This window comes from Mustela nigripes, chromosome 13 (assembly GCF_022355385.1).
Source record: "Mustela nigripes isolate SB6536 chromosome 13, MUSNIG.SB6536, whole genome shotgun sequence".
NCBI classification, from domain to species: domain Eukaryota; kingdom Metazoa; phylum Chordata; class Mammalia; order Carnivora; family Mustelidae; genus Mustela; species Mustela nigripes.
Window position 1 is genome coordinate 81,689,064 of NC_081569.1, and position 27,775 is coordinate 81,716,838.

A 27,775-nucleotide genomic window follows, 5' to 3' on the forward strand; every position below is an offset into this window, starting at 1 on the left:
ATCTACAGATATGACGGAATCTACTGTGAATCTACCTACCAGAAGTATGTTGAAATCTTTGTGAGTCTTCCTTCTGGCTCGTGCATCAGTGCTTGTGGTTGCCAGCTATTCAAAAATATCCTTGTCTTGAAACCTTATATTTCTCTAATATAGTGGGGGAAAAAAACCAATCAACCAACCAACCAAACCAAACCAAACCAAAACAACCAACAAAATTTGCCTTCACAATCCAAACCAAAAAAAAAAAAAAAAAATTTATTCTTTTGAAATTGTGGTCTTAAAGTTTTTAAAAATGACTATATTAAAGCTCTTAGGTAAGCTTCTTTATATTGCAATAAACAAGTACTTATATGCAAGAAAATCTCGGCAAAATACATTGCACAGGTGCTACGCATCTTAGGGATTTGAAAGGTGTGTTATGTATAAATTAGCTGTCACTTTTTTTCAATCCTGTAATGGAATGATGAGTTGTAATTTGCATAATCCTTTAAGAAGTCAAATTATACTGTCATGTAGCAGACTTAACATGCTAGCTAAGATTTCAGAGCTTTGCAGCTAATTACTATGTACCTTACAGGACAGTTAAATTGAAGTTGAGTCCTCTGCCTTTGCTGCCTTTTGCATTGTCCATTACTTAACAGAATCTGCACTGTTGGTAATGAGGTGTTGTTACTATCACTGAAGTAAACCCCCTGCTCTGGGAAGGAAAGGCATTTAATGTATCAGAGCTTGACTCGGGTTGCTTTTGCTAAGAAGGAAGTTTTAATTTTTTTAGAACAATCGTCCAAATTGGAGTCTCCCCAAAAGGATAACGTTTATGCTTCCCAGAAAAGTTACGGAATATTGATTGAAGCAACAGTAACCTTTGATTAAAATAAGTTATTCTATAGAAACTATAAAATGAGGTAAACATAGTTCAACTGAAGGCATGAGACTCTCCAGATAGACTTTGCAAATATACTTTGGTGTGTTTTTTGTCTTCAAACTCTTCTTTTGTAGTGGAGTTCTATTATCGAAAAAACACCTTTTTCCTTAAAAATCCTTTCTGAATACAAGCTGGTGAGTTCTACTTTCATTTACTCCAACAATTGGTTGTACAGCATTTTCTTCCTTTTGTTTCCATTTTACAATCAGCAAATTCTGGAGCCGGTGAAGGCTGCTTTCTCGAAGGGACGCAAAATGGATACCAGATGGAGCTGGGACTCTTCTCTGTATCTTTGCTACTGATTTTTCTCTGGCTTTATTTAATGTTGTTCTGTTGCTTGATAGTGTTATGCTTTTCAGCAGAATTGATGTAATTATAATGCAACATTGTTACTTGTTTATTATTTTTTAAAAGGTCTCGTTATCTGTGAGTCATCCTTATTGTGGTTCTTGGTGGTCACGTTTCTGTAACTTGCTAGGGATTCCGTGGCTTTGTTGTGATTCATGGATACTTGGAAGAAGCCTTTTGCTCTATAGGAAGGGGTTCCTTTAAGGACCATCTGAAAGCGGCATTGACTGTTGACCATTCAAGTCATTGGAGACCAATGGACAACTGTTGTTCATTTGTAAATAAGCCAGTTTCATGTGTTTGAAATTACTTTCAGCTTTAGGGCAGTGGCTTGTCAGTATAAAGCTGGAGCCTAGACGAGGACACCAGAAAATCTGTCCATAGAAAGGCTACCTTTCAAACTGCAGGTATTATCTCAAGGGCTGGCTTTTTTTTTTTTTTTTTCTCTCTCCCCCTTTAAGGATTTGTGTTATTTGTAGTCAAGGTAGACACAGTAGGCAGCACAGCTGTGACTGCCAGGGAAAGTCACTAGGGGGATATTCATAACAAGGAAATATTGGCAAATAAATGATGAAGAAGGGGAGGAAATCCCCAAGATGTTAAATTGGAGCACTGTCACTGAGATGATTAATGGTGTTGTGTATTTTAGTGAAGATGCTTATCTGGATTGTCTTGAAAATATAGTGTACATTTAATAGCACCTATAAAAAAGCATGTGGTGTATGAACACACTGAAGAGAAAAGTCCACGGATTCGGATTTTATTTTCCTGAGTGAGTACTTTCTTCAACTTAGTCTTTGGCTTCTGGCTATTAGAAAGCTGGTGTTAACGTTTGTTACATAGAAATATGTATATTTTATAGAATACTAGTCGGTATTTATGTAGTTCCCGTTCCTACGGGATTGAAAATGTTCTTGTGAAAAAGATGGGTATTTTTCCAGCGCTCTTGAGGGGTGAATGTTATCGATAATAGGGAAATGATGGCTCAGATCTGCCTAGTCTTTCTAGGTAAACGGGCAGGGTTGGTCATAGGGCTACAGTAGATGAAGGACCACACTTTCTTCCAGGATGGGGTCAATTCTCTGTCAATTTCTGGTGAAGGGGTGGTTTTCCTGGAAGGCAGTCTGGCTTTCAGTTTTCAGCTACGAATATCCTGATTCTAAGTGGGATAGCAGTCCAATTTAGTGGATCAAGTTCCAAATTTAAAAAAAAAAAATGGAAAAGAATCAAGAATTTTAGTGCATTGCACTTAATGAGAGTGAATTTTATCTTGTGAGGCTTCTGTTTTTGTTGTATGTGTTCGTGTAAGTGTATGTAAAATGTGTCTGTCCACATGGTGGGTCCTGAGGTAGAATGTTTCTTGCTGCGTTTTACACCCATAAAAGATTGAGAGCCTCTGCAGTAGGGTCGGTATATAAGTTTATACATGTAGTAATGTATGGGTGTTATGTCATTGTGAAGATACCGTGGGTTATAAGGAAAGAAATGGCGAGGGATGAAAAGGTTGCCCTATTTGGTCTCTCCGATCAGAGCATGCTGGTGTCAACTTGCAGGGGCCCAGGAGACTCGATTGTATGCTCATCTTTCCCATTCTGTGATCCCTGACCTCATGTTAGTAACTGGAAATTGGGCAAAGTATTTGCACTATGGAAATTGGAAAATACTGCAAATCAGGTGCCCTCCTGTCCCCAATGAGTTGTTAAATATTTACCAACACATCACTGTTTTTGATCCTCCCAACTGTAGTTTTATGATTTTATAATTGTAAATTTTCCTACATTTGAAAACATGTGGGATTTAGATGTTATTGGGAGTTATTAAATAATTTTAGTAATATTGAAAATCTGAACAACACACGAAAATACAAACTGGTTAATTCAGAACATCTACAATTTAGAATTTTAAATATAAATATATAAATATAAATTCTACATAAATATATAGAATTTTAAAATAATGGTAGTTATTCCAACTTCTTACATTGACTGCTTATGATATGGCCGACTTGAAACTTAAAATTGTAATTGGTGATACTTTCTTAGCAGAGGGTAGGAAGGCAGGGATTTCAAAAACACTAGCCATATTATAAATATTTGACAAATTTTTTTATTAAGCCATCGTTTTGGTAAGTACTGAAACTTAGAGAATCTAGGCCTCTTTCTCCATTTTAAGCTGTCTTTAGGTTTGCAATAATATCTCTGGGTTTTAATAAATACCTCTGTAAAATCATTGATTTTGATTGGGAGATGGCACAGTTCTTTCCATTTAAAACAATTGTAAGACAATTGTCTTTTTTTGTTTTCGACTTTCAAACATAAAAGTAAAAGCAGTGTGGAAAGTCTTAAAAAAAGGGGATGCCCCTCCATAATAATTTGGATTAACTTTAAACTTCTAAAAAAGGCCAGAAAATATTTGAGTAGGAGGAAAGGAAATCTCCATGGACCTTGATGGGATTTTACCACAAAATATGGTGGCAATCACCTGTGTGAATATGTGATCATGAGGAAAGGTAACTGGGAAGGAGTGAACCGAGCAAGGCCTTTGTAGCCTCCAAGTTTGTCACAGTTTGAGCATGTGGCTTGACACTACTGTGGTTGTATTCAAGAACAATGACCTCACTAATACTTAAAGATGGACGGGGAGACCAGAGCTTCAGTAACTCCTGCTTAGTGAACACATGTTGTGCTGCTGGAATAGTTCCTGTAGGACCCATTTGAAAAAAAGAGCTTTCACCCAGAGTTTGTTGTCTCTAAGTGTAACCAAGATTGAGAAGATGCTTGTCATGGACTAGTCAGCTGTCTTCTAAAAAAGAGGGGCCATTAGCAAAATTTTGAGCATTGTGTGTTTCCTGGGTCTCTGTCCAAGCCCCTTTACCTCCGTGAAATGGATACCTCGTTAGCATTTCATACCCAGGCCTTTACCCAAGAGGATTTTTGTCCATACCCCTTCTTGCAGATCAGGTATTGCTAACTGATATTGGTGCTCTTGAGGGCCATTTGCCTTTCAATAAGCAACTCCCAGAGAAAGAATTTGAGCAGAAGTGGAGTTACTCTCCAGTGGAATAACTTCAGGCACCAAGACAGGGAGAGGAGAGAAGGATTTCAGGCTGGAAAGGGAGAGGTGATGCTTTCTTCTTTGCCTGAATGGGAGCCACCCAGAATGCGGGTGTCTGCTCAGCACAGTGTTAAGGCTGGCTTTGGTCAAGAAGCATGGGTTTGGAAATGGGCAGATTCAGACTCTGAAGCAAGAAGGCATTAAGGAGGGTGGCAGCCGTGGGGGGGGGGGGGGGGGGGGGGGGTGGGGGGGGGGGGGGGGGCAAGAAGTGGAGAATGAGTGAAGAAGAAACTCACCAGTCTTGATCAGCTGTGTTGTGCCAGACAGAGTGCTAACCACTCGCACGTGTTCTTCCAATTAAGGAGAACAAGACAGGTTTCTTGTCAGGCAGGCTGCTGGGGGGATAGATGGTCACCTGTGCTGACGGGGAGGGAAAGGTCAAGGAGGCTCCAGCAGCAGAGCAGTGAATTCTTCTGGCTGTTTAACCTGATTGATTGATTGCAATTATGCAGCCCCCTCCCCCACCCCTACCCCACCATTGGAGTAATTTATGCCAGTACTGTTTGGATCAGTAAATAACAAAGAAGTGAGAAAAGAGAAATATACAATGAACTTCATAAAGAGCTCTAATAGAATCTGCATGTTAAACAGACATTGAACTCTGTAGCAAGAACTGCTTCAAGCCTTTCAACATCCAAATGAATTCTAATTTCCACATCATGCCTTTCAGACCTCAGCATGGTTTCTGGTGGCTTCTCCCAGTTAATTTTAGCATCACACCAATGATTTTTGCCTGTAAATGACTTGCAGTGGTAGATCTTGGTAATGTGGATGGTATGTTATTTAGGGCTAATGCCAGGCCAGCTTAAAAAGGAGCTAATTTATTCATTCATTTAACAGCCGTATTTTGATCTTCACCCACGGGTCAGGTGCTGTGCATGAAGTGACTTAGAGGTGACTAAGAAAGCCTCTGGCCTGCAGAAGCCTCAAACACTGATGGGAATGGGTAATTGGGATTCTGTGTAAGAGGTAGCTCCAGTGAGGAGAGCAAACAATAGATGTGGTCCTATGAAAGGGTTATTTTTGAACAGTCGAACTGAGCCCTGCGATCTTCATGGCGGGAGAGATTTTGATTTGGGGGAAGAGGTGCTTGAGGAAGTGATGAGAGCCAAAAGACCAGTATTTCTGGCATAGCGAATTGCATATGGTATAGGTCAGGAGTGGACAGCAGGATAAGGGTGATAGGACTTTAGGTTGGAGGAGAAGGGGAAATTGGAGGACCACCATCCTGGGAGAGAGCCCTGGAGGAGCTTTTAGGAAAGGAAGAATGTGTCTGCAAGTTCATTCAGGCTCTCCTGTTTGTTAGGAAACTCCTTTCTTTAGCTTGTCTTGGAGGTGGTTCAGTCATGCAGTGTTCTGAATTTGAAATGATTTTTGATTTAGAAATCTCTTGCAGGACTCCAACAGTAGGAAATCCAGTTTGGGACCTGTCTATAAGTTCACTGCTCTTCCCATCTTGAGGTGCTCCACATTTGCCTTTCTTCCTCCAAGACTACTTGGAACTCAAGAGAAACTAATGGCGGAGAACAAAAATGGGCAGGCACAGAGGCATGATTTAAAATGAAAGAATATTAATTGGCTTTACCCGAGTGTGTATTTTCATGATGAGAGAAGTATCTGCCTCGATTTTTGAAACTAATTGGCTACGGACACACCTGCAGTATGTAGTTCTCAAGAACTCTCTAGAAACTTGAGAAGAAAAGGCAAAGGTCAAAGTGAGAGGAATAGAGCGACAATGAACCTTTTGTAGGCATGTTGTGGAACTACAGTGTTCAAGATCATTAATGGTGGTTTCAGACAGGGAGACTAATGTGCGTGTGCCCAGATCTTAAAAATAATACAGCACGCTTAAACTATAATTTTAGTAAGTGCTCACCTTAAGAACCGCTTGTCCTGTGCGTTGATGGGTGTCCCATGTAGGTGTGTCTTGACTGAATTTTTGGACTTCATTTATGCATTAGAATAAAAGAATTACGCTTTTAATCTTTGTGAACAACGTATTTTAAGAGACCCACAAATCCACCCAATAGCATTTCATCACTGCTAGAGGTAGCTGAACCTCCTGGAAATGGATCTGAGTTTGATCCTTGCCCCATAATGATTAGATCTAGGATGGTGGCTAAGTTACTTAACTCTAATGATTGCTTCTGTTTTCTCACTTCTGATATGGGGGTAAAAATGAAAATGATATCATAGCTGTTTGGAGAACCAGTGGGCTAATGCCTTGACATTTTTAAAAAAATCTTGACAAGAAGCTTAGGTTCTAGGTATGATTATTATCACCATTTTACAAATAACAGGGTTTTAGAGAGCTAGAACAACTCACTCGAGGTAAGAAGTTAGGGTCAGTGTCACCAAACTGTTGCTCACTGGCCGACAGCTGCTTTCCCATCCCCTTACCTGTTCTCGTAAATTAAGTTTTAAGGGAACAGAACCATACCTGTCCACTTACACACTGTCTGTGACTGCGTTTGTGTTATGGTGGCAGAGCTGAGTAGTGCTGACAGAGACCATATGGTCCCCCAAGTCTCAAATGTTTACTCTGTGGCCCTTTACAGAAAGTTTGACCCCTGCATTAAACCTCAGTCTGTTTGAGTTAGAGCCTGAGGCCCCCACCACAAATACTCACTGTGATGCTTGGCATATAATAAGCACCCACTGAATGAGTACCGCTTTGTTCCTTCTCTAACTTAAGGTACAACTGCTCACATCCAAGAACTCATGTCTGCAAAATGGAAATAATAAACATTGAGCTTCCAGTAGGATAAGCCATTATGGCTATGGAAATCCTGAATTCCTAAAGGAACCATCCTGAATTCTGTCTTCTATCTGTCGTTTATTACTAGGCTTCATATGATACAAATGTGAGAAAAATTTTCCATCTTCCTAGTGATCAAAGTACAGTACATCATTACAGGGAATAATTGTGAATATTCAGTGAATATTCAGAATCTGGTAAATTAAGCTCCTCCAACAAAAACTTCATATTCTTTGGAAATTAAAGAAAATAAAATCTTCCTTGTGAAAAATAAAAATAGTGTGGAATTGCCACTTACGTTTTGAACAATAGATGATAATATATAAGCAGTATGCTTACAATAGGAAAAAAATGCAATAGGATTTCTCTTTTAACTGAAAGATTGATAGCTTACAGATTTTATAGACTTTTAAAAGATTTTAGAGATTTATAATACTTTTCCCAGTAGTCTTCCCAACAAGGAAGGGATGAGATTATGGTTTCAATTTGACCCTGCAGAGAACTTGTATTTCCATGCAAAGGTCTGTTACTGATCTTTGGGAACTCCCTGTCCTCTGCTCAGTAAATGGCCTCAGGTTTGGCTTTTGTTACTTTGGAGTTAAGGAGCACATTGTGTGTCTCATCGACTTGTATTGAGGGGAATGATCTGGGAATTTCCTTTGACTAAGCCCAGTGCCATGGCTCAGCTGGTGAAGGGTGGGTTCTTACATCTGTTCTTTTTTTTTCTTGGAATAGCTGTATATTCTCTTTTTGCTTAAGCTGTAGGACACTTTCATTCTGGAGCATTTGGAAAATGCAGAGAAGCATAGAAGAAAATATGAATGTCTTTCCTAATGGTACCACCCATAGTTGGCCACGAATCACAGCTTGGTGTTTATCATTGTATAGAACTGTGTTGATAGGCATGTGGACTTTGACAGAAAGGTATCTACATGTATAGGCATGTTCTTGTGGATACATCCTGAAGTTATCTCAGCTGGGAAACCTCTGGGGCCAAGTGTTCTAACTTGTATACAAGCAGCTTATTTAAGGGAAGTTGGAAGCTGTATGGTCCTCTTCTATCTGGAAACCATGTTTCACGGAGATTTCCTTTCATGACCTTTTTTTTTTTCCCTGTTTGTATCTCCTTTCTCAACTTTTTGTCACTTTCTTTTTGAAGGAATTTAAATTCTTGTGCTTTGAAAAAGCAAAACAAATAAAACAACAAAATATGAGAACTCCAGCAAGAACCAGTGATATTAGCGGCATTACTGATGGCGATTTTCAGCAGAAAAATCTTCCCTACCCTCATTTTTTTTTAACCTAGTACTTCATTCTTTAGAAAGAGTTCTGAAAGAAGATAAAGCTAAGGGTGCGAAGGGTGTGGTGGGTGCTAGTAGCAGAGCTTTTTAGGATCAGATCATGTATATCTATAAGAAGATAAGTAACTGCTGGATGATTCCATGGAGTTTTCTGGTCACTTTCCAGACTCTCAGATGACATGTTTGCTGCATCATGTTTTTAAAAGAAAAAAAAAAAAAAATTTTTTTTTTCTCCTCTCTTACAGGGAGGAGGAAGGAGGGAGCAGAGCCAGGCCTGGGCAGGTGCATGTGCTCAGGTGCGAGAGAGGAAGTGAAAGGAAGGAGAAAGGGGAAGTGGGAAAGGGAGGCAGGCTGACAGCGGACCTGAGAGGGGACTGCTACATCATTCTTGAGGTTGCTTATAAAGCGAATTCTACTTACTGCATTCAGTACTGAGCTATTTTGATCTAGTTTTTAAAGCAGACTGAAGTCTGGGTCCTGGGAGGATTTTGGTTCAATGGCCAGCATGTAAGGAAAGCATTCTTGGGTGATTTTTCCCGTGTCAAACTTGAGACCTTTGTGATTCACTGAGCAGTGTGAGGGCTCTTTGGAATTGACTACTCAAGATTTATGTGATTAAATAGATGATCCCTGCATTTTATTTAAAACCTAATTGCCCTTCCCCTCAGCCCAGTTCTGAAGGATCTCTACAATGAAGACTAAATGCAGTAGTATTTATATATCAGATTATGTAGCAAGCCTCACTCTTTGACTTTTCTTACTAGGTACCAATGAGGAGAGCCTGGTTTCTTGCATAGCAGCTGCCCTCACTTGCAGTTCAGTTAAATCAACACAAGATTTTATAACTGTGTCATTTTCTTGACTGTTGCACTTCAGGGGTGCTCTGAGAGAATCTGAGCCAATTGCATGCCTTGACCTTGAAACCAGGGGCTGCATGGTGGTCTTGATGATTCTCCTCTTTCACTCAACTCCACTAACAAAACTGTTCTTGGAGTGAAATTGAATCTCTATGGCACAGTCAGACATGGAGCCTCCTGTCTTGTAGGTTTTAGACACCACCAGCTGGATTTCTTGATGAAGAAGACATTTGCAGTAATTATGGGGAGGTCTTTGCTCAGTTCCAGGAAAGGAGCATGCTTTCTAGGGACTACCTAACTTCTTGATGGCCTGAAAGAAGAATACAAGCAACAGCTCTGATTCTCCTCCCCCTGGAGAAATCCATCAGATCTCCGAAGTCTCGACTTAATAACAAAAAAAGTAGTGATATTCATGTCCCCGTGTTTTTAAAAGGAGAGGTTTGGAGACCTATCCAGTGGGGAGGATGGTAGAGGGTAGGGGGATTTTTTGAGCTCTTGTAAAATTGATGATAAACAGATTCATTTGATGGAAAGATCATTTACCCTCTTTTCTGAATTCTGCCTTTAAATGCTAGTAACAAATTTATGAGACTGGTATGAATAAAAAAAAGGTGATCTTTTTTTTTTTTTAATTTAGTGTAATTGTGAAATGTCTTGGGGAAGGGAAGACTAGAAAACTAAAATTCTGGACCAACGGATTTTTTTTTTTTTTTAAGATTTTATTTATCCATTTGACAGACAGAGATCCCGAGTAGGCAGAGAGGCAGGCAGAGAGAGAGGAAGGGAAGCAGGCTCCCCGCTGAGCAGAGAGCCCGATGCAGGGCTCGATCCCAGGATCCTGGGATCATGACCTGAGCCGAAGGCAGAGGCTTTAACCCACTGAGCCACCCAGGCACCCCTGGACCAACGGATTTTAAGTAGAATACATTTTTACAAGAATCTCGTGGCAAGTTTGGTTTACTTGTACCACATACACCTTTATTGGCTCTCTTTAGGGAAGTTTGCCAGACACAAATGACAGCTGTGATATAGAATGTCCTCAACTTGAGGCTCTGGGCTGTGGGGAGAAGAGAAAATAAATGCAGCTGCATGTATTCTTTCATTCACAGGAAATACTCACGGATGCCAGGGTCTTCCATTGTGAGGCAAAATTCATCCTTCTGGGGGCAGCAGAAGTTGACAGTGAAGTTGTGGTTGAGTTTCACCATTCCTGCTTCTCTGTTGTCTGGTTTTCCCATATGCAGCGAGAAGAGGCTGAAATCATCAGAGAAGTAACCTATTCCAACTATGGTGTTCTGTGATCTCTAGACATCATTGTAATTGATTCCCACATCGATGTTTGAAATAAATAGGTCATATACTTACTTGGTACTCAAGAAAATGAAAGCTTGGAGGTTAGGCGGGTTGTTCAGCTTATGCAGCGAATGCTTAATCTGACTCTTTATGGCAGATCCATTCATGTCCGTGTGGCCTAGCAGTTCATTCACTTTCAGTTGGATGACGTGGCCTGGTTGGAGCAGGATACTTGACATAGGAAACACTCACCTTCTGTTCAAGGGTAGTCTCTTGAAATCTAGTTCTGTAAAAGAATAAGACCCTAAGGAACTTAAAGCCTTAGCTATAGAAGAGGGTATGTTTGTTGTATTTGAATACTAGTCGTTGAATGTCCTTTGTATGCACTGCTGTGTGTCCTCCAGTATGGGGGCAACTAGGTCTGCCCTTCAGAAATTTCATCTGTTCTTACTCTACAGTTAGTGAATCTCCAGTTTTTAATCTTCAGTCCTACCTCTTTGCCAACTTGAGTTTTAGACTTCTACACTAGGTTTAGAAGGTTTCTGCCTGTGATTTGCTTGACGTGGACTTCTATGTGTAATGACCGACACAGTTGCAAACACTTCTGTAGACACTGCCAATGAATCCTTATAGCAACCCAGTGAACTGTGTTTTATCTCAGGGTTTTTTTTGTTTGTTTGTTTTTGTTTGTCTTTTTTTTTTTTTTTTTTTTAAAAAAAAAAAACCCCAAGCCAAAAAAAAAAAAAAATTCTTTTGAATCCGAGAGGTTAAGAAATGTGAACACTCTCACACAGCTACTACATGGCGTGGCTGGCTTGCAGAGAACGACCTTCCTCCTCTCCCCATTTGGGGAGACCAGCTGCATGGTCCCTCCATGGTCCCTCCAGGACCATGCAGCTGTGCCCCCCAACAGAGCTCTGTATCTTCCTTAGAATGGGCTTCTCCTCCCTGTACTTGTTTTGCTTTATCTTCATTTTGGTAGTCATTCAGGCTTGCTCTTGGACTGTTCTTCCATTCTTCCTCTCCTGTATCCAGTAGCCTGTTAGTCGTATGATTTCTTGTGGAAAGAAACTTGTCTCTTGTTCCCATCCCCTTGATGTAAATTATTATTTCATCCCTAGTTTGTTGTGGTCTCCTGTTAAGTCTTATCTCCTATCTCCTTCAATTGAAGTTAAATGCTAGAGTCTAGTGTAGACAAAATACCATGCAAGGGAAAGCAAAAATACCTTTTCTGGGATCCCCTATAGTTAAAACAGATTAAAATCCTGTTTCTAACATAGTTCCCTGCTCAAAGTCCTCAATGGTTCAGTCTTACCATATGGGGTCTATAGCCTTAGCTTAGTATTTAAGATCCACTGGTCTTGATCTAGTTTGGCCTCCACCTCCCCAACAAAAATACCTCTCAACAGAAACTCTCTCTGCTCTTATCTATGAACTGTATCCATGGAGTCTTACTAGGTACAACACACACACACACACACACACACTCACACTGTGTTTTAGCTTTATCCCAGTGGTTTCTTTCTTCTCTTAATTCAACATATTTAATGGGGTACCTTCTATAATCAGGAACTAATGTGGGAGATATAGAGTGAACTAAGACTAGAGTCTCTGTCTTGCTAGTCAGAGGGAATTGGAGACTGATAGTAAATAGCGAAAGTTACAAAGCGATCACGTGATCTGATCTATTCAGTGGTAGTCAGTGCTATAGAACAAACATTGAGAAGGTTAAGAAGGAATCAGGAGTACTGGGTGAAGATGGTTCAGTTATGGTTTCAAGGAGGTGCAGCCCCATTTGAAAAGCTGATATTTGAGACTCCTAGGAATTGAGGTAGTTAGGTCTCTAGAAAGCTCTGGGGAAAAAATACTCCAGGTGGACTGAGCCCTCACCATAAAGGCCCCGAAGCTGAGGAGGTTTCATCACTTTGGAATAATGTGGGGAGACTGGTGCAGTGGGTCTGGAACAGCAAGGACTACAGCTGGAGGCAAGTGAGAGAGGGAATAGGGGGCCAGCACACAGGAATCTGGCAGACAGAGTAAGGTTTTTGGCCTTTACTCGACCTGAAATGGCTTCTTGGGAGGATTTTTGTCTTAAAGAGTAATGAGATCTGGCTGCTAGCTGAGTCCATGCTTCAGGCAGCTATGGTGGAAACAGGGAGTCTAGTTCAGAGAATGTTATTTTCATCAAAGGGGTTGATGTAGAAGGTATGGAAGTAGAGATGGTGAGAAGAATTTGGAATCTGACCTATTCTGAACGAAGAGCTGGCAGGATTTCTTGATGGAGTGGATTGAGAGAGAAGAAAGTCAATATTGAATCCAAGATTCAGTTCCAATGCATCATTTACTCTGGATCACACATTTGGTGACATTCCATTGTATATATGCAAATAAATACCTCTTAGGAATTCTTAAATTGAAAGAAGAGGCAGGTCATGAGCTTATAAGTGAAAGGATAAAAGATTACATGACTGTGGATAGATATCTTAATAAGATTGCAAGTTCCTTTAGGATACTGATTCATTGATCAATCCACAGACCTTTCTAAGGTACTTATTAAAGGCCAGTGTTCATCTTATTTTGTTTGGCCATCTTCAGTGCAGTGGACAGGAACACAGGCTTCAATGGACACTGAGGAATTCAAACCCTACTTAAGTCATTTATCTGCTGGGTGATCTTGAACAAGTTATGTAGGTTCTCTGTTCTCTGTTTTTGTGATTTGTGGATTGAGAACCTCTCTTCTAGGGTTTACTATGAGAGTAAATGAACGAACACAGTGTAAGGTACTTACAACAATGCCTGACACATACTAAGTGTTCAGATAGTGTTCATCATTCCTAAATAAGTGTTGAGGAAAAGGAGTTAAAAGAGGATTAACATTTGGAGTGACTTTCCTTCCTTAAACTCCCGTGTTCAAAACCTGCCAAGTTGCAAGGATAATAAATGCAAATAATAAGGCCTCATAGTAAGTCCTGCTCTCTAGCTGATGGTTAAAAATAACAGAATTGCATTATGATCGGTCTGATACCTGCCTCTCTTTAGAGGTGGACAAGGAGGCTGGTCAGCATCCCCTCTGGGTACATTTGATTGACAGGCTGGCAAACAGTATTTAAATACCTAACGCATAAAAAGATCAATGTTTTCTTATTATTTTGTAGCTTAAAATGTTGAATGTGTATTAAAATGAGAAAAATAATTTTCAAGATAGATATGCCTTTCCTAGTACATAAAAGCAAGGAGATCACATCAAGAAGGGAATATTATTTTTTTGCCCCAATACAGGAAATTACTATTTTTCCCTCCATGTTTATATTTTGATACCTAATATCTCCCCCTTTTTTTTTTCTTTTCCTTCCCTTTCCTTTTCTTCTTATTTATTTTTTCATTTCTTATGTCATGGTCTTCCTTTCATCCCTCTTATTATCAGCAACTAATTGGGCCTCCCAATCCGGGAAGCAGCAGTGTGTTGCTGCTATGGGCGCCATGGATATCTTTAGTGTCAGAGGTGGTTTGAAGAGCAGCTTAATGCTGCTTTCTGTTGTGCATGGTACTTCAGCGAGGCCCTCGGGTTCTGTTTGAGCTCCGTATTGCTGATCCCATTCTATACATTCTAGATGGTAATGTAGACAGTGGCTGTCAATGAGTAACAGGTAAATATTGAACAGGGAAGCCCTTTTGATTAACTTTGTGGATCATTATTTGAAAGTAGCTTGCAGTCCGAACAGCTCCATCACTCATGGTCATAGCGTGTGGCATGGGGGCCAGAGCATCAGGCTGTTGGTTGGAAAGCTGAGGCTGCGTTCTTGGTCCTGTCCCTAGTCCTGCATTTGTGCAGTGCTGGGCTGGTTGCAACCACCCAGTAAGCTAAATGGCGATGATTTGGCACAACAGGAATGCAGACTATTTAGGATGAGAAAGCACAAAGAATGGTCAAGAGGGTTTTATGCTCTGTGGGCCTGAATATGTTAAAGCATATTGATAATTTTTTGAACTTAACTTGAATTTTTAAAATCTTTTATACAGATCCAGAAATTATCTAATAGGGAACCTAGACAGTTAAGGCAGACTGACTGAATTTTTTATCGTACTGGTTTGTGCTAAAAAGAAGTAATTTCAGCCTTGATCTACTTCTTGAAGTTCCGTTTATACCATCTTATGGGCAAAACTGTTCCCATTACACACATACTCAGAAGGTGGTTCTAGGGTCAGTTTTTGGTTAAGAGACTCTGATCCACTGTTGATCCTCATGGTATGTTAATGGTTTATCAGAAATTCAAATAATGTCATTATAATGACTAGTACTCTTGAGCTCTTATCCAAGAATATTCATGGCACTCGGTCAAAAGACCTAGATAAGACACCTGGTCCCAAGCACTTCTAGGTCAACACCAACATGGTCATTAAAAGATACAGGCAGACTACAGTGAATTCCTTCACCTGTCACCAGGGTGGTCAAACAGGCCATTCGAAAATACTTTCATAAGGTTACCATTTTCTAGTAAATCTTTCTGTTGAGTCTTTTAATTATGTCCAGCTATAGAAATATTCAAGAAAGTAAGTGCAGTAATTAAGATAATTAAGATCACTAATAGCAGCAATGCAAACCTATCTCCTTTTTACCCTGATATTAGAGCAATAGTAAAAAGGTAGACATTTTATGACATTTTAAATGTATAATGCAGCATTTTAAATTTGCTTCATTAAGTGGATTAATGCCACTGTTACTTGCTATTGAACATGTATGAACCAAAAAAGTGACAAAACCTCCATAAACTAAAAGAAAATTTTATTCTGAAAGTCACTTGGATAACGAGTACAATATACAGTAGGAATGCTAACTAGAACTGAAAACTGCAGGGTTCTATCCCCTTTCTGAGGAAGGGATTCTACGTTGGCATTACTTTTAAAAAGTGTGCTTCAATTCTGGTTTTAAATCCTGGAAAATATTAATATATTTTTGCTTTAACTGTAATGTTCCAGACTGGTTGATGGGAACCCCTGCCCTCCCACCTCCCAACCTGTGGCCCAGAAAGGGAAAGAACTTAAAATTTCATGGAGAAAATAACCTCAACTAGGCAAGTAGTATTTGAAAATAATGTGTCAGAAATCTTGTATCGTATTTTGAAATCTAAATAAACCTATCATGTACATGTAGAATAAGTGAAAAATCCAACTTAACAAATATGACATTTCTTTGCACTAGAAATACACTGAATGCTTGTGTTGTTTCAAGGGCAGTAACAGGCCACTGTATTGGTCTCTGCCTCCAGGGGAGCCAGGATCTAATTTGGTTTGGGTTCTAAGTGAACATGTGTTAGGTGGTCCCATCCTAACCCTCACCACAAAACTAGAAAATTATTTGATAGAAATCTTTGTTTAGAACTGAATTAGCAGGGGATGCTGTGGGTCAAGGTAAAATTGGCAGGGCCATGTGGAAATGTGTGTGCATGGCATGGTTCTCCAGCAGAGCCGGTACTTTTAGGCCTTTGGTGGCTTGAAATTCTAGGCAGTGAATTCGACATTTAGTCTTTCTCCATATGGGACAGGAAATTTGGCGCACAGAATTCTATTGTGTAGACTAGTGACCCATACTATGACTGGTATTTTGGTTCTAAGAGAATACATAATAAGAAAAACATATATACATGTCTTTTAATATGAAAAATTTCCTAATTTCTGCAACTTAAAAAGAGTTCAATGTTTATACTCCAGTAGGAGATAGAATTAATTAGATGAGGATTACCTAAATGATGGTGACCTCTTTACTGGCTTTTAAGAATCCATTTTAGTTATTAGACAACTTGGTAATGTTTGGGGAAAATGGAATCTATTGGGCTAGGATGTGGTGGTTTTGAAAGTTACTTGGTTCCATCCAGGAACAAATACTCTTTATGTGAGAAACTATAGATGTTTCTTAATCTCAAGGAAGTTTCAGGCCAGCAGGGAAACTCAGGTAACAATTTACTGATCTGATAAATAATTACTGAATACCTACTAAGTGACAGGCATTGCTCTAGATCCTGGAGATGCCCATGGTAAATAGGACATCAGAAGATGCTATGCCATGGAGTTTATTCTCTCTCCTTGGTAGAGGACAGACAATATGAAGATGCATATGCAAAATTAAAAGGTAGTTCTCTGTAGTATGAACGAACTTAAATCAGGGCAAGGAGACGGGGTATGATTAAGTGCTTTTGTTAGCAATGAGGGCATGTTAAGTACCTTCAGAATGACGTAAATGTCTCTTTTCTCGGCAAGTACAGACAAGCAAGTCCATTTATGGCTGTAGAGAACTGGGGAACTCTTGTTGGGGAAGAGGGATCTTAAGCTGGCCTTTGATGGAGGGGAACTTAAGCTGGCCAACCCGTGTTTGTATAAGACACGGGATAAAATAAGAGTTTCTATTAAGGGCTGACTAGAAATAAGGGGTAAGATGGATGAGACCTTGAAGAGAGAATTTTGGATTTGACATTTTATATGGTTTCAGTATATTGAAGAGTGGAATATGTGGGATGTTTCTACCTCTGTGTTTGCATGGAGTAGATAAGAAACAGAGGCCATCTGACAGGCTTTTAGGATAATAAGAAATGAGAAGACTATAAATTTTCTGTTTGCACAGGCTTGAGTATTTCAAGGTTTATTTAAGGGCTGTTATGGGAACAAAGGGTTGGGTGGAGGGATCATATGATGTCCTGAATCAAAAGTGTTTTGTGAACCAGAGAGTGAGAATCACTGTTGGAGGTCCAGCATGCTGGCTGTGGTTTACATGATGATCTACATTCTTCAGCAGGATGCAGTTAGAAAATACTTTTTAAAATGATGTGTTGATGTGTCTCGATAGTGTACCAAGAAGAGCTCATGAGATAGCAAGCCTTTGGGGGCATGAATAGATAACCAAAAATAGTTCCATAGACAGATTAATTATTTTAAGAAATGGCCTCCAGGTAATTTGTATCTTACTGTATAAGAAGCAAATACATAATAACATTACAGCAAAGGCTGGGTAAGATAAACTAGGGATCAGCAAAAAATGACCTTTAGCCCTGTTGGTAAATGTTACTGGTGAGTCAAGGTGTCAATCAAACCTGTCACAAGTGCATTTTGCAGGGGTGGTGAAGGAATGACACGTTGTTTCTTAAACCCCAGTCACTGCCTGAGAACCACTGTGAATATGTGTGCTTGCTAATGGCACAGCAGACTTTTGTGATTAGTATTTATGTTCTTGACCCCCACCATTTTGAGGGGAGGTTTGCCAGGCATTTTTCTAATCTGGTGTGAACTTCAGAATTCCCAGTCTTATTGATTCTCACCTCCATCTAGATAAACAATACAAGAAAAAAGGGAAAATTCCCATTTAATCATAATTTCCTTAGAATTTATAACATATTTTTTGCCTCCATAGATAGGGCCCTGTTGAGAGATGTTCCATTGTACAAGACAAGGGTTTTCACCTTTTAAACCGTAAGAGTACATTAATTATTTGAATGTTAGAATTTCAGAACTGACTCCATTTGGATAGGAACTCTGCCAGTAGTTCTCGTGCACAGGTTTTTGTAGGAATTCTGACTTCTCTATTTTAAGATTTTGTGCACTTGCACAAAGTGCAAGGTGATGGTTGATTCCTAGAAGTATGTGGACTACCAGGACCTTCTGTGTATTCTGATGACTTTAAGGAGCATGAGGATCCTGGAAGGGAGGCTGACTCTATCATTAGCAACATGTTAAGTAGCTTAACTCCTCACATACTTTGAAGCCTTTTCAGTCCTTTGTTTGGAAATACTGTTTTCTTTTTAATTTCATAGAAATGATTATATCATTAAAGCTTTTCAAGGCCTTCGTTTTTAAGCTTCGTCTTGCACTTGCTGTCTTCTGTCTCCGGACCTTAGTTCATGCAGCTGACCTCACCCAGTACAAGTGTTCCGTTTTCCTGGGTGAACTGGCCACAGTCTCTTGGTCCACCTGCCTGTCCTTGTGGGGGTCCAGGACATGTTTTATACCAGCTTCTGTTTTTTCAACAGAAACAGAACTGCATCTCTAATGCTAAATATTGGCCACTGAGCTGGCAGAAAGGGGAGCTACTGTAAGTTAATTTAACTTCTTTAAAATATTTGTTTAGGGAGGCAATGATTGAATGTTAATAGTTTATAATTCAGCAAATCGTTAATAAACTATATTTGCAGAATCCATAAGAATCTGTATTTTGTTTAACTTCTAACCCTTTAAGGGTTAGGTTTTTGGTTTAATTGGTAGAAGTGATTGAGTTATGTTACACTCAGTTTTTCAGTCTTCCACAATTCTGTGTCTATTTGTTTCTGTAATAATAACTGGTCTTCGGAATCCTCAGGCAATAAAACTAGCACTTTGTTGGTAAGTAGTAAGCATTTTTATGTTTTCTGTAATAATTCCTCACTAAGCTTAAATATCATTAATTGAAAACAAAAGCCCCTGACCTTGTCTCTCACTACTTCTCCCTCATTCCTTCGTGCAAACCTAAAAACAAGGGTGTTTGTCTTTTATCATTAGATAATTTATAATGAATAGAGAAGCGGATAAGCAGAAATGAGGCCTCATATCCCAAGAGAAGAGGTACAGATTTGTAGGGTCCTGTGGAGTATTGTATAGGAAATCTGCATTAAAAAGTAGAGAACCTCTGTGCTGAAAATCTACTTGGAACCCTTGAGCTGGGGACTTTGGTTTTCCCATAGGAGCTGTGTTACCAATTACACAGAGAAGAGTACAGACTTCGTGTGAGTTGATAAATGGAGATTGGAATCATTTACGAGGTTATTTTATGGTATTTGTTAACAATACTTACCTTCCTAAATTGATTCAGCATAATCCTTACTTCAGCTTTCCTTCATTTCTGGAAGACATATAGGTAATGGGATGCTTTCATAAAGCCTTACATGGCACTGAAAAACTGATTTTTGCCTTAGCTCAACAGAGCAGCAAGATTATATTAACATAGACTTTGGAACATTTGAGTTCCCATAGGGTACAGAGTGTAGCTGATAGGACACAACTTGCCTTCAACAGTTGTTTTAACAAGATATCCTTCCTATACAATATAGTAAGCTGAACGGCATAACTGAGTAATGTTAGTAAGAAACACTGTTGGCAAAATTCTTGACTTTCATCTTTATCTGATTAATCCAAAGCAATGTTGCTTACAAAATATTTTCAGCTGAATATATAGGACAGATATTTATTTTTTAAATGTCTAGCGCACGCGCACGTTTCCCCTTAGAAAAGTTTTTTCTACATTCATTGCAGAGTACGACAGAATATATCCAAGACTTTGGATATTTGGTATAAAGAGGCTTGATGCTGTTCATTCATGACATAACCTACTGGGTGTCTAGCACTAGAGATACAGCAGTGGATGAAGCCGGAAAGGATGTGAGCTCTTGCAGTAGTTAAATACATGCAGACCTTAAGCAAATGGGCCGATTGCAGAATATATAAGGTGATACATGCTGCAGAGATCCCAATAAATGGAACATGGGTTCAGGAGTCCCAGAGATAGGGGTAGGGTTTGCGATTTTAAATGGGGTGGCCAGAAAAAGACCTTACTGTGAAGGTGACAAGTGAGGAAAACTTAGAAGGAGATGCTGCTGCAAGCTGTGTGTATACTGTCGAGTTACCATTCGGGAATGTTCTAGTCCTGGTCAACAGACTATTGCCGATGCTAGCTTTCTCTAGGGACGCTCCTATGGCCTCTATTTAAGTGTTCTCTCTGATGCCTTTTAGTCTATTTTGTTCTACTTCTTAAGAGAAAAAAATGTATTTCGTAAAGCATTGATCTCATTGGATAAAAGGTGCTGTGATTTTTTTTTTTTTTAAAGAAAGCACAAACCAGGCTTCCATAAATATCCCAAATTGCACCTTATCAAATTGTTTTTCATAAATGTTTAAAAGTGTAAGAGAAAGCTTTTCCAGTCTAAAAATGGTATTTTTACTAATTTACTAATTAACACTTTCTTCTGCTTAGCACTTTCAAGACCTGATTTAATTACAGTTTCTAGTACTCAGATAGTGTTCTAAAGTAAGCCAGTGTTGGTTTGCTCAAAAACAGTATAATGCATTTTTTTTTGCCCCTTTTGGCTTCTGTTTATATGAAATATATCCATTATTTTCAGTGCCAGAATCCTCATTGAAAATGTATGTAGTTCTGTTACTTCAGTGATGGAACTATGACTAATCGGGGAAATATTAGATGTACGTTTGTTTCCCCATCCCAAGGATAGGGCTAATTGAGCACTTTTTCCTTAGTAATAATGTGCACATAGTTCTGTTTTGGCTCTGGGCTTACAGATAAAATGAAAGAGGCACCAATTTTGTTTATTCTGATTTTGGAGACTGCATTTGAGTTGGTTCCCAAAATATTGAGATGATTTCTCCTCTGGAGAAGTGCCTGCCTTGCCATCTACAGTAATTGTTAATCAATTTAGAGTCATTTGGTAAAGTGCACACTAGTGTCCTACCAAAAAAATAAAACCATGTGAATGATTTCCAAACATAAGAGAAAATCAGATAAAGAGCAGAACAGTTAGATTCTTATCAGAAGTTTTCTCTTTGAATGAATCAACCTTACAGTAACACAATGGATGTAATAATATTAAGTCTATATTTAAGGTGGGGTAGAAGGAATTCTTATAGAATGAATTCTTTTCCCTCCAGCATCGGTTCCTTCTTGGTACAAGTCGCACAGAAACAGGGAGAAAGAGTTTCTTGTTGATACGAATGTGCAGTGTCCAAAAATCTATAGAATTTGGAGAAATTATTTGAGAGTAAGGATTTCTTAGAGTTAAATAGATTTAAAATCAGGAAATAATTGAAATTACCTAAACCAATATTTCTAAAGAACTGTAGGAGACCTCTGGAATTACCTTCCCCAATATAAGTGCCTAACTGCTATTTTCCTGCTAATATCTGCCTTCTTTGTGGCTCTTAAGCCCTAATTTGCCTGTACTAGTAATTATGCGTGCACATTCAGACACTCAGTACTTGGGGATCCTTAGATTGCTTTCTTCACCCATTGTGGGGTTATTTACAGTACTGCTCTTCACTGAAGGGAGAAATAGCTATTTAGACAGAAAATAGTTTCCACTGATGACCATGTTTTTCTCCCTCCAAAGTAGAACTGTCTCTCTTACGTATACTGGTGTGTACATAAATTTCAAGTTTTGCTACCTGGAATCCTCGAACTGTGATTTTTTTTTTCCTTGCACTGAGTTCTTCCTGTGTGCAAAATACCATGGGGGCAAAAAAGACTTAAAAATTTTATAAAAATGTTTCTCCTCTACCAGATACATATGGTGTTTCTGGGGAGACAAGGCATGGGATCAGCGTTTTGGTCAGGGCACATAATAAAGTCTGATGTTTTCTTAGATGAATAAAGACAGATTCAGATACACCAGTAATTATATATGGTCGAGACATACGTAGTAGCAATTAGGAGATGAGGTAGGCAATTTAAGTGCCACTGTCAGCCTTACCACCAATCGGAAGATGTTCAGAGGAGGGTGAAAACTAGGAAAGTTGGAGAAAGTCTTGATAAGGCAAAAAAGAAACTTGAGTTCACCTCAGGGACTTTGGGTATTGCAATTGGCAGTTGCCTTATGGACAAGAACGTTGAGGCAAAACTGGGCATTCTTTGCTTGCAATCTAAGTAGACGAGAGGAGGCAATAGGAGATGATGGCCCTGAAACTGAGTGGCCTCATGGGAGAGGCTCCTAAGGTCTGAAAGGCGAGACAGGAAGTAGGGAACCCATCAGAAGGTTGTAGAAATCCTGAAAAGCTTGTTCCTCTACTGGAGCAAGTAACTGGCTCCACTTTACTGTGGTTCTTTGCTAAGAACCATTGAACGAAGGAAGGGTTTTCTTTTCTACCTGCTTTTGCTCTCAGAAAACTCCTTTCACAAGCTGGTAATCGGCGTTACTTGAAAAATGGGTGGTCGTTTGGTAAACACTGCCTTAAAAGTAGCAGATTTCTTTATCAGTAATGTACACAGCTAATGAGCTGATGCCCAGTGTGGAATTACCGGAGGGGGGACTGTGCCATGTACTCCCCAAATACATGTGTCTGTAGATGGTTTTTGTCTTAAAGCATTGCCATCAATGGGACTAGTGTTCCTTGGAACATACTCCAGAAGTGGATGAGAAATCACTGCTATCGTTTTAGAACTTTTAAAATAAAAACACAGAGCAGTCAGCATAGACCTATAGGATTTGAAATATCTACCCATTTTGAAAGGAAAAGAGGCCAACTTTTTTCCAGCTTATTCTCAAGTAGCGGAGTGTGTATGAGTCGATCAGCTGCCAAACAGAAGGAGCTGTTCCAGCTCTAATTTTAACCTGCCACCTTGCATGGCTGTAGGAGTGGTTCCCACATACTGCAAAGAGTTTATTTTGTATAAATAGAGACTTGGAGGGATTCATTATTAAGCCCCCTCTTCCCCATTCTGAGAGCCCATTTGCATGGCTTTCGTATGTTAGAGATCCCCCCAAACTTTCAGATCCCCTAGTTAACGTTTTGCATCCATAGTTTAAATCCTCCGGGAGGATTGCTGCTGTCCAGCATTAACAGAGCTTCTGATGGGACCTGTCTGGCTGTCCCCTTCTTTATTCACTAGCACTGGACAGCTCTGAGCTGATTTCACAGCCGAGGGGAACCACCTCTTTGCAGCTCTGGGTGTCCACGAATCCATTTGTATTGAACCACTTTGTATGACAATCCGTGGGGTATACTTGTATATTTTGGGTTATTTTGGTGCTAGCAAAGTGGAAAGCTCTGGAGGGCAAACTTACATTGTTACCTTTGGCTGATTTATAGGACTTTTCCCTGGAAGGCCAAACCTGCAATGATTTCTCTTTAAAAATTTATTAAAAGATCAATTGTCCCCAATGAGTGGTCATGCCAGTGAGAAATAAGCACTGTTAAAGCATCCATGGAAAGGAGAATTGTGTTGTAAATACACTGGATAGTGTTGACTGATGGGCTTGTGGGTGGCTCAAGAGAATCCAGGTGAGCCCAGGGAGAACTGGGACAAAATCCTGAGTGAAAATTTAAAATGCTTGGATCTCATTATATTGTGTGAAATAATCATGTTGATGAGAAAATCTTGATCTGTATGCCACAAACTAATGGAAGACTGAGTTTATAATTGACTTAGAGAAGGGGTGACCTAGTAGAGGGGGAGGCCTTTGAGGCTGGTTTTAAGAAAGGAAGAACTACTGTGATGCTGGAAGGCCATTTGGCTAATATATATATATATATATATATATATATATATATATATATTATTTAAAGATTTTATTTATTTATTGACAGAGATCACAAGTAGGCAGAGAGTAGGGGGAAGCAGGCTCCCCGCTGAGCAGAGAGCCCAATATGGGGCTCGATCCCAGGACCCTAGGATCATGATCGAGCCGAAGGCAGAGGCTTTAACCCACTGAGCCACCCAGGCACCCCATGACTATACTATATTTTGCCATGTGTTTCATTCTGTTGATTTGATGTTTCTCTTGTAAATTTGATGTGAAATATAAAAGTCGTAGAGTAAGTTCTATTGGTCAAAATTTTTGCACTTAGCACTAGACTTCAAACAAGTGTTTGCACTCCACCTCAGGGTGGAGGTAATAAAATGTGGCCTTTAGAATTATGTACCCACATCACTGAAGATCCAAATGGACCTTGTGAGAAGTGGTTGCTATCTTGGCAGCTAAGGAAGTCTCAACCCAGATAAGGAGGGAGTTGTGTTCTTGCACTGTGAGGACAACAGGGATCTTCAGTACCTAATTCTCTGCCTCTCCCCACTAGGTTTAATATATATTTACTTCCCTACAGAAATGTTGCCTCAGAAGTAGCGAATAATGCAGCTCTCCTTTTACTTCTGAAAGAAATAGTACAGGATGAAGAAGATGTGGGTGGTAATTTAAACAAAGTCTATTCTATATTTACCTTCACAATCATAAAATTTTTTTGTCTAGTAGTCATCCTCTCATTGAGAGAAAATTGTCATGTCTGGAATATAGGAACCTTGCAGAGATCTGACGGATCTTGTGTTTTATTCTGTAGTCACTGCATTTCTGAGCACAGAATCCCAGTGGGCTTCTCAAGGTGAAGAGACACTGTGGGGACCCCTGGGATTCTCTCTCCTCTGTCTACCTGCAGCAACTGAACAAAGAATCCATACTCTCCTAGAAAACCACTGAAAGTTCTTAAGGACTGAGGTTAATGCTCTCATTCCCTTGAGGTAATAGTCACATCACCAAAAACCAAAAAAACTGTATTCTTTTCCAATGTATGCATTTCCAGATACAGTGGAATTAGACATATATTGAATTGACTTTAGTCTACGGCCATACCACCCTGAACACGCCCGATCTCGTCTGAATTGACTTTAACCAGTTTTAATGCCATCAAAGCTATCAACAGCGTTAAGTACTATCACTAGTGTTAGGTGAATTCATAGTGTCTATACCTGAGACAACCTCAGAATTCTCCGTACCTTCTACATTTGGATTTGTATTAAGTACAGATTGGGGGACCAAGTGTGTAAATTTCCTCATTTAATAAGAATTTCCCTGAGGTCAGTACAAAAAAAGGCATACATAGGAGTAGGGGTACCATTTCCCCCCAATGGTTAAACAGTTAATCTTACACAAGAAGACCTCAGTCTAGGAATGGGTTATAGTTTGAGTTAAGATGTTAGAATTTGGAATCCTAAAAGAATTTTTTTTTTCTTTAAAGTGTTTATATGTGCAGGATAGACTAGTCTATAAGAAAATGATAAGAAAACATTCTTGGTACCCCTACTCTTAATCCTTTGGCGAGCAAGTTCTGAGATCCTCTGTCTATGTCCATGAAATACTCAAGAAGAGAGTAGGCAGGAAAGGGGTGGGGAGGCCCTGAAGTATAGACAAGGAACATCCAGTCTTACAGTGCTAAAGTGTATGGTGGCATGAAGAAGGGTATCAAATACCAATGGAAGCCATTTGTTCTCACCTAAGATTGTATCTAGTGAGCAGATAGTACTAGAGAGCCTAGTGTTGATTTCTTGGGAAAATCCCTGTCAGTACAGTGAAGAGAAAGCATAGCAGGGATCTTGATGGTGATGGCTTTGGCTTAAGATAAGAAAAGAATTTGACATGAAGATGTTTCAGTAGTGAAGCTAAAGGTTGCCTCATCTGGAAGGGTCTTGTAGTTATTCTTCACTTTTTCTATAACTCAACATTTGAAAAGTGTAAAGTACATGAATACCAAAATAATAATTTGCTGCCTTTTCTCTTACCTGTTTCTTTGGCAGCAAGTCCTATGAGATTTGTCTATTTCAAGATAATTTGTGTATTCTAATCTTTCTCAATAATGAGGAAGATGGGTGAGAGAAAAACATCATTTGGAAGTGATAAAAATTCTCTACAGACAAAGGTGCTTCTGGTATAAAATTATTTGTTTGCATATAGTCCATTTAATCTGTTAGTTTTAAAAAGAAATATCTAAAATATACTGCCCTAAAAGAGGCTATGAGGAGAGAAAGGGGTAATTCTTTATTCATAATTAGCTAATGCAATAAAGTGCCCTCAACCCCCAACAGTATGCTAGTCTCAGCCAGAAGGGAAGGGTTCGTTGGTCATCTTAGGAAACTCACTGGAATGCTTGATTCTCTCCCCTCCTCAATTAACATGGGAAAATCTGTTCTCCTTTCCTATGGAATGATTCATCCATAGTGGCCCCAGTGGGCTAGTCGTGTGATTAAACCAAAAGGTTTGCAGATCTTTAATGCACACGCCGTTGCTTTTTTTTTTCCCTAGCAGATTTATGCCACAGAAATCGAACTATTAAAATAGTAAGTATGCAATTTTTCTTGTGAAAAGACATTTTATGTTGATATTGTTTCACTTTTTAATATAATAAGATACAACAACCAGCACTGGTGTATGAACAGACATTTTGAACTGAATTCATTATCTTTTATTTTAGATTTATGTTGAAGTATTATTACTATTGAAAGTATTATAGTTACTTTCATATGAGTTAAAACTCAGCTGTAACAATTCATTGACTAAATATTATGATGGTAGTCAACTTTCAGTTGGAAGTGTTAATTATTCACCTCATAATGCACTCATAAAAAAGATTTACCAACAGTCTCCTAGGAGTAGAAGGCATATTGTCTCTTGGCATATTTTACAAACAAGCTTTTTCTACACTCCCCGTGCAAGGTTATTACACTTTCTCTTCTGTGACACTCAGAAAGGCTGTAGATAATCACACAGGATTGGATTTGTCATTATGATAAAAAATGATGTATATTTTTCTTTGACTTAATGGTCATTGGAGGCTTCACTTAATTGGCTTTATGGGTTAAAGGACATCTTGATTAAGCAATTACAAAGAAACAATATTTTCATGTGTAGATGTACAATAAAATGCATACATGCTAGGTTTTGATTTAATCAACATTTTTCTTATTCTTCTAATAACCCAAAACTTAACAAGTTGAGTTTTTAAAAGGTTTTATATGTGGGAAATTTTTCTGAGGATAGCATTACAAGGGGTAAAAACACAAGTTTTGGATTTCTAATCTATTTTCTTGGATAGTATTCTGAATTTCTAATCCAGAGACAGGGATATGGCCAGGGTCTCCATTTGATTTGTCCCCAAAGTGTCCTCCAGAGTCAGATATAGGTACATGCTAGCAACAGAGCCAAGTATTTTTTATTTTTAAAATTTCTATTGCAGTATGTTAGCTTTTCCTGTTCTTGACTCCAAATTGTAACATTTTTTGTGGGGTTTCATTATTTAGGTGCTGCTTACTTCTTACTAAGTATATCCTTCTAAAGCAGTCTTCTTTAACTTACTAGCATCAGTCAGTCACTGTTAGGATCCTTAAGTTTTTCAAGCATTCTTGTCTCTTATTTTCTTTGAGATTCCTAATGTGAGAGGTTATTTTTCTTGATTTTTTTCCCTAAAAACCATTTTTCTAATGAGTTAAAAAAAAAAAAACAAACTATTACCAGATTGGAAGTTTTTATTTGTCTCTACTTCACTCAACTGGTCCAACTTACTTTTATTTTCTCACTTTTAAATGTATTGTTTCCTTTGATTACAACTCCTGTCCTGCTGTGTCTCAAGTTCTCTGCTTTTCCATGTGGTCTAGATATTTACCTTTTCTTTT

The 27,775-nt window shown here is 39.0% G+C and overlaps 1 protein-coding gene across 6 annotated transcripts in view; it reads left to right on the forward strand.

Moving 5' to 3' along the window:
- Nucleotides 1–27,775, forward strand: part of NPAS3 (neuronal PAS domain protein 3) — an 841,582-nt gene that overhangs the window by 110,186 nt on the left and 703,621 nt on the right. For 3 of the 6 annotated variants that reach the window (XM_059373060.1, XM_059373061.1, XM_059373062.1), the window contains exon 2: nt 1–44. This exon is cut by the window's left edge and continues 46 nt beyond it. The exons of the other annotated variants lie outside the window; for them this stretch is intronic. In XM_059373060.1, the coding sequence (XP_059229043.1) occupies nt 1–44 (44 nt within the window). The remainder of the gene's footprint in view (nt 45–27,775) is intronic. 6 annotated transcript variants of the gene reach the window in all.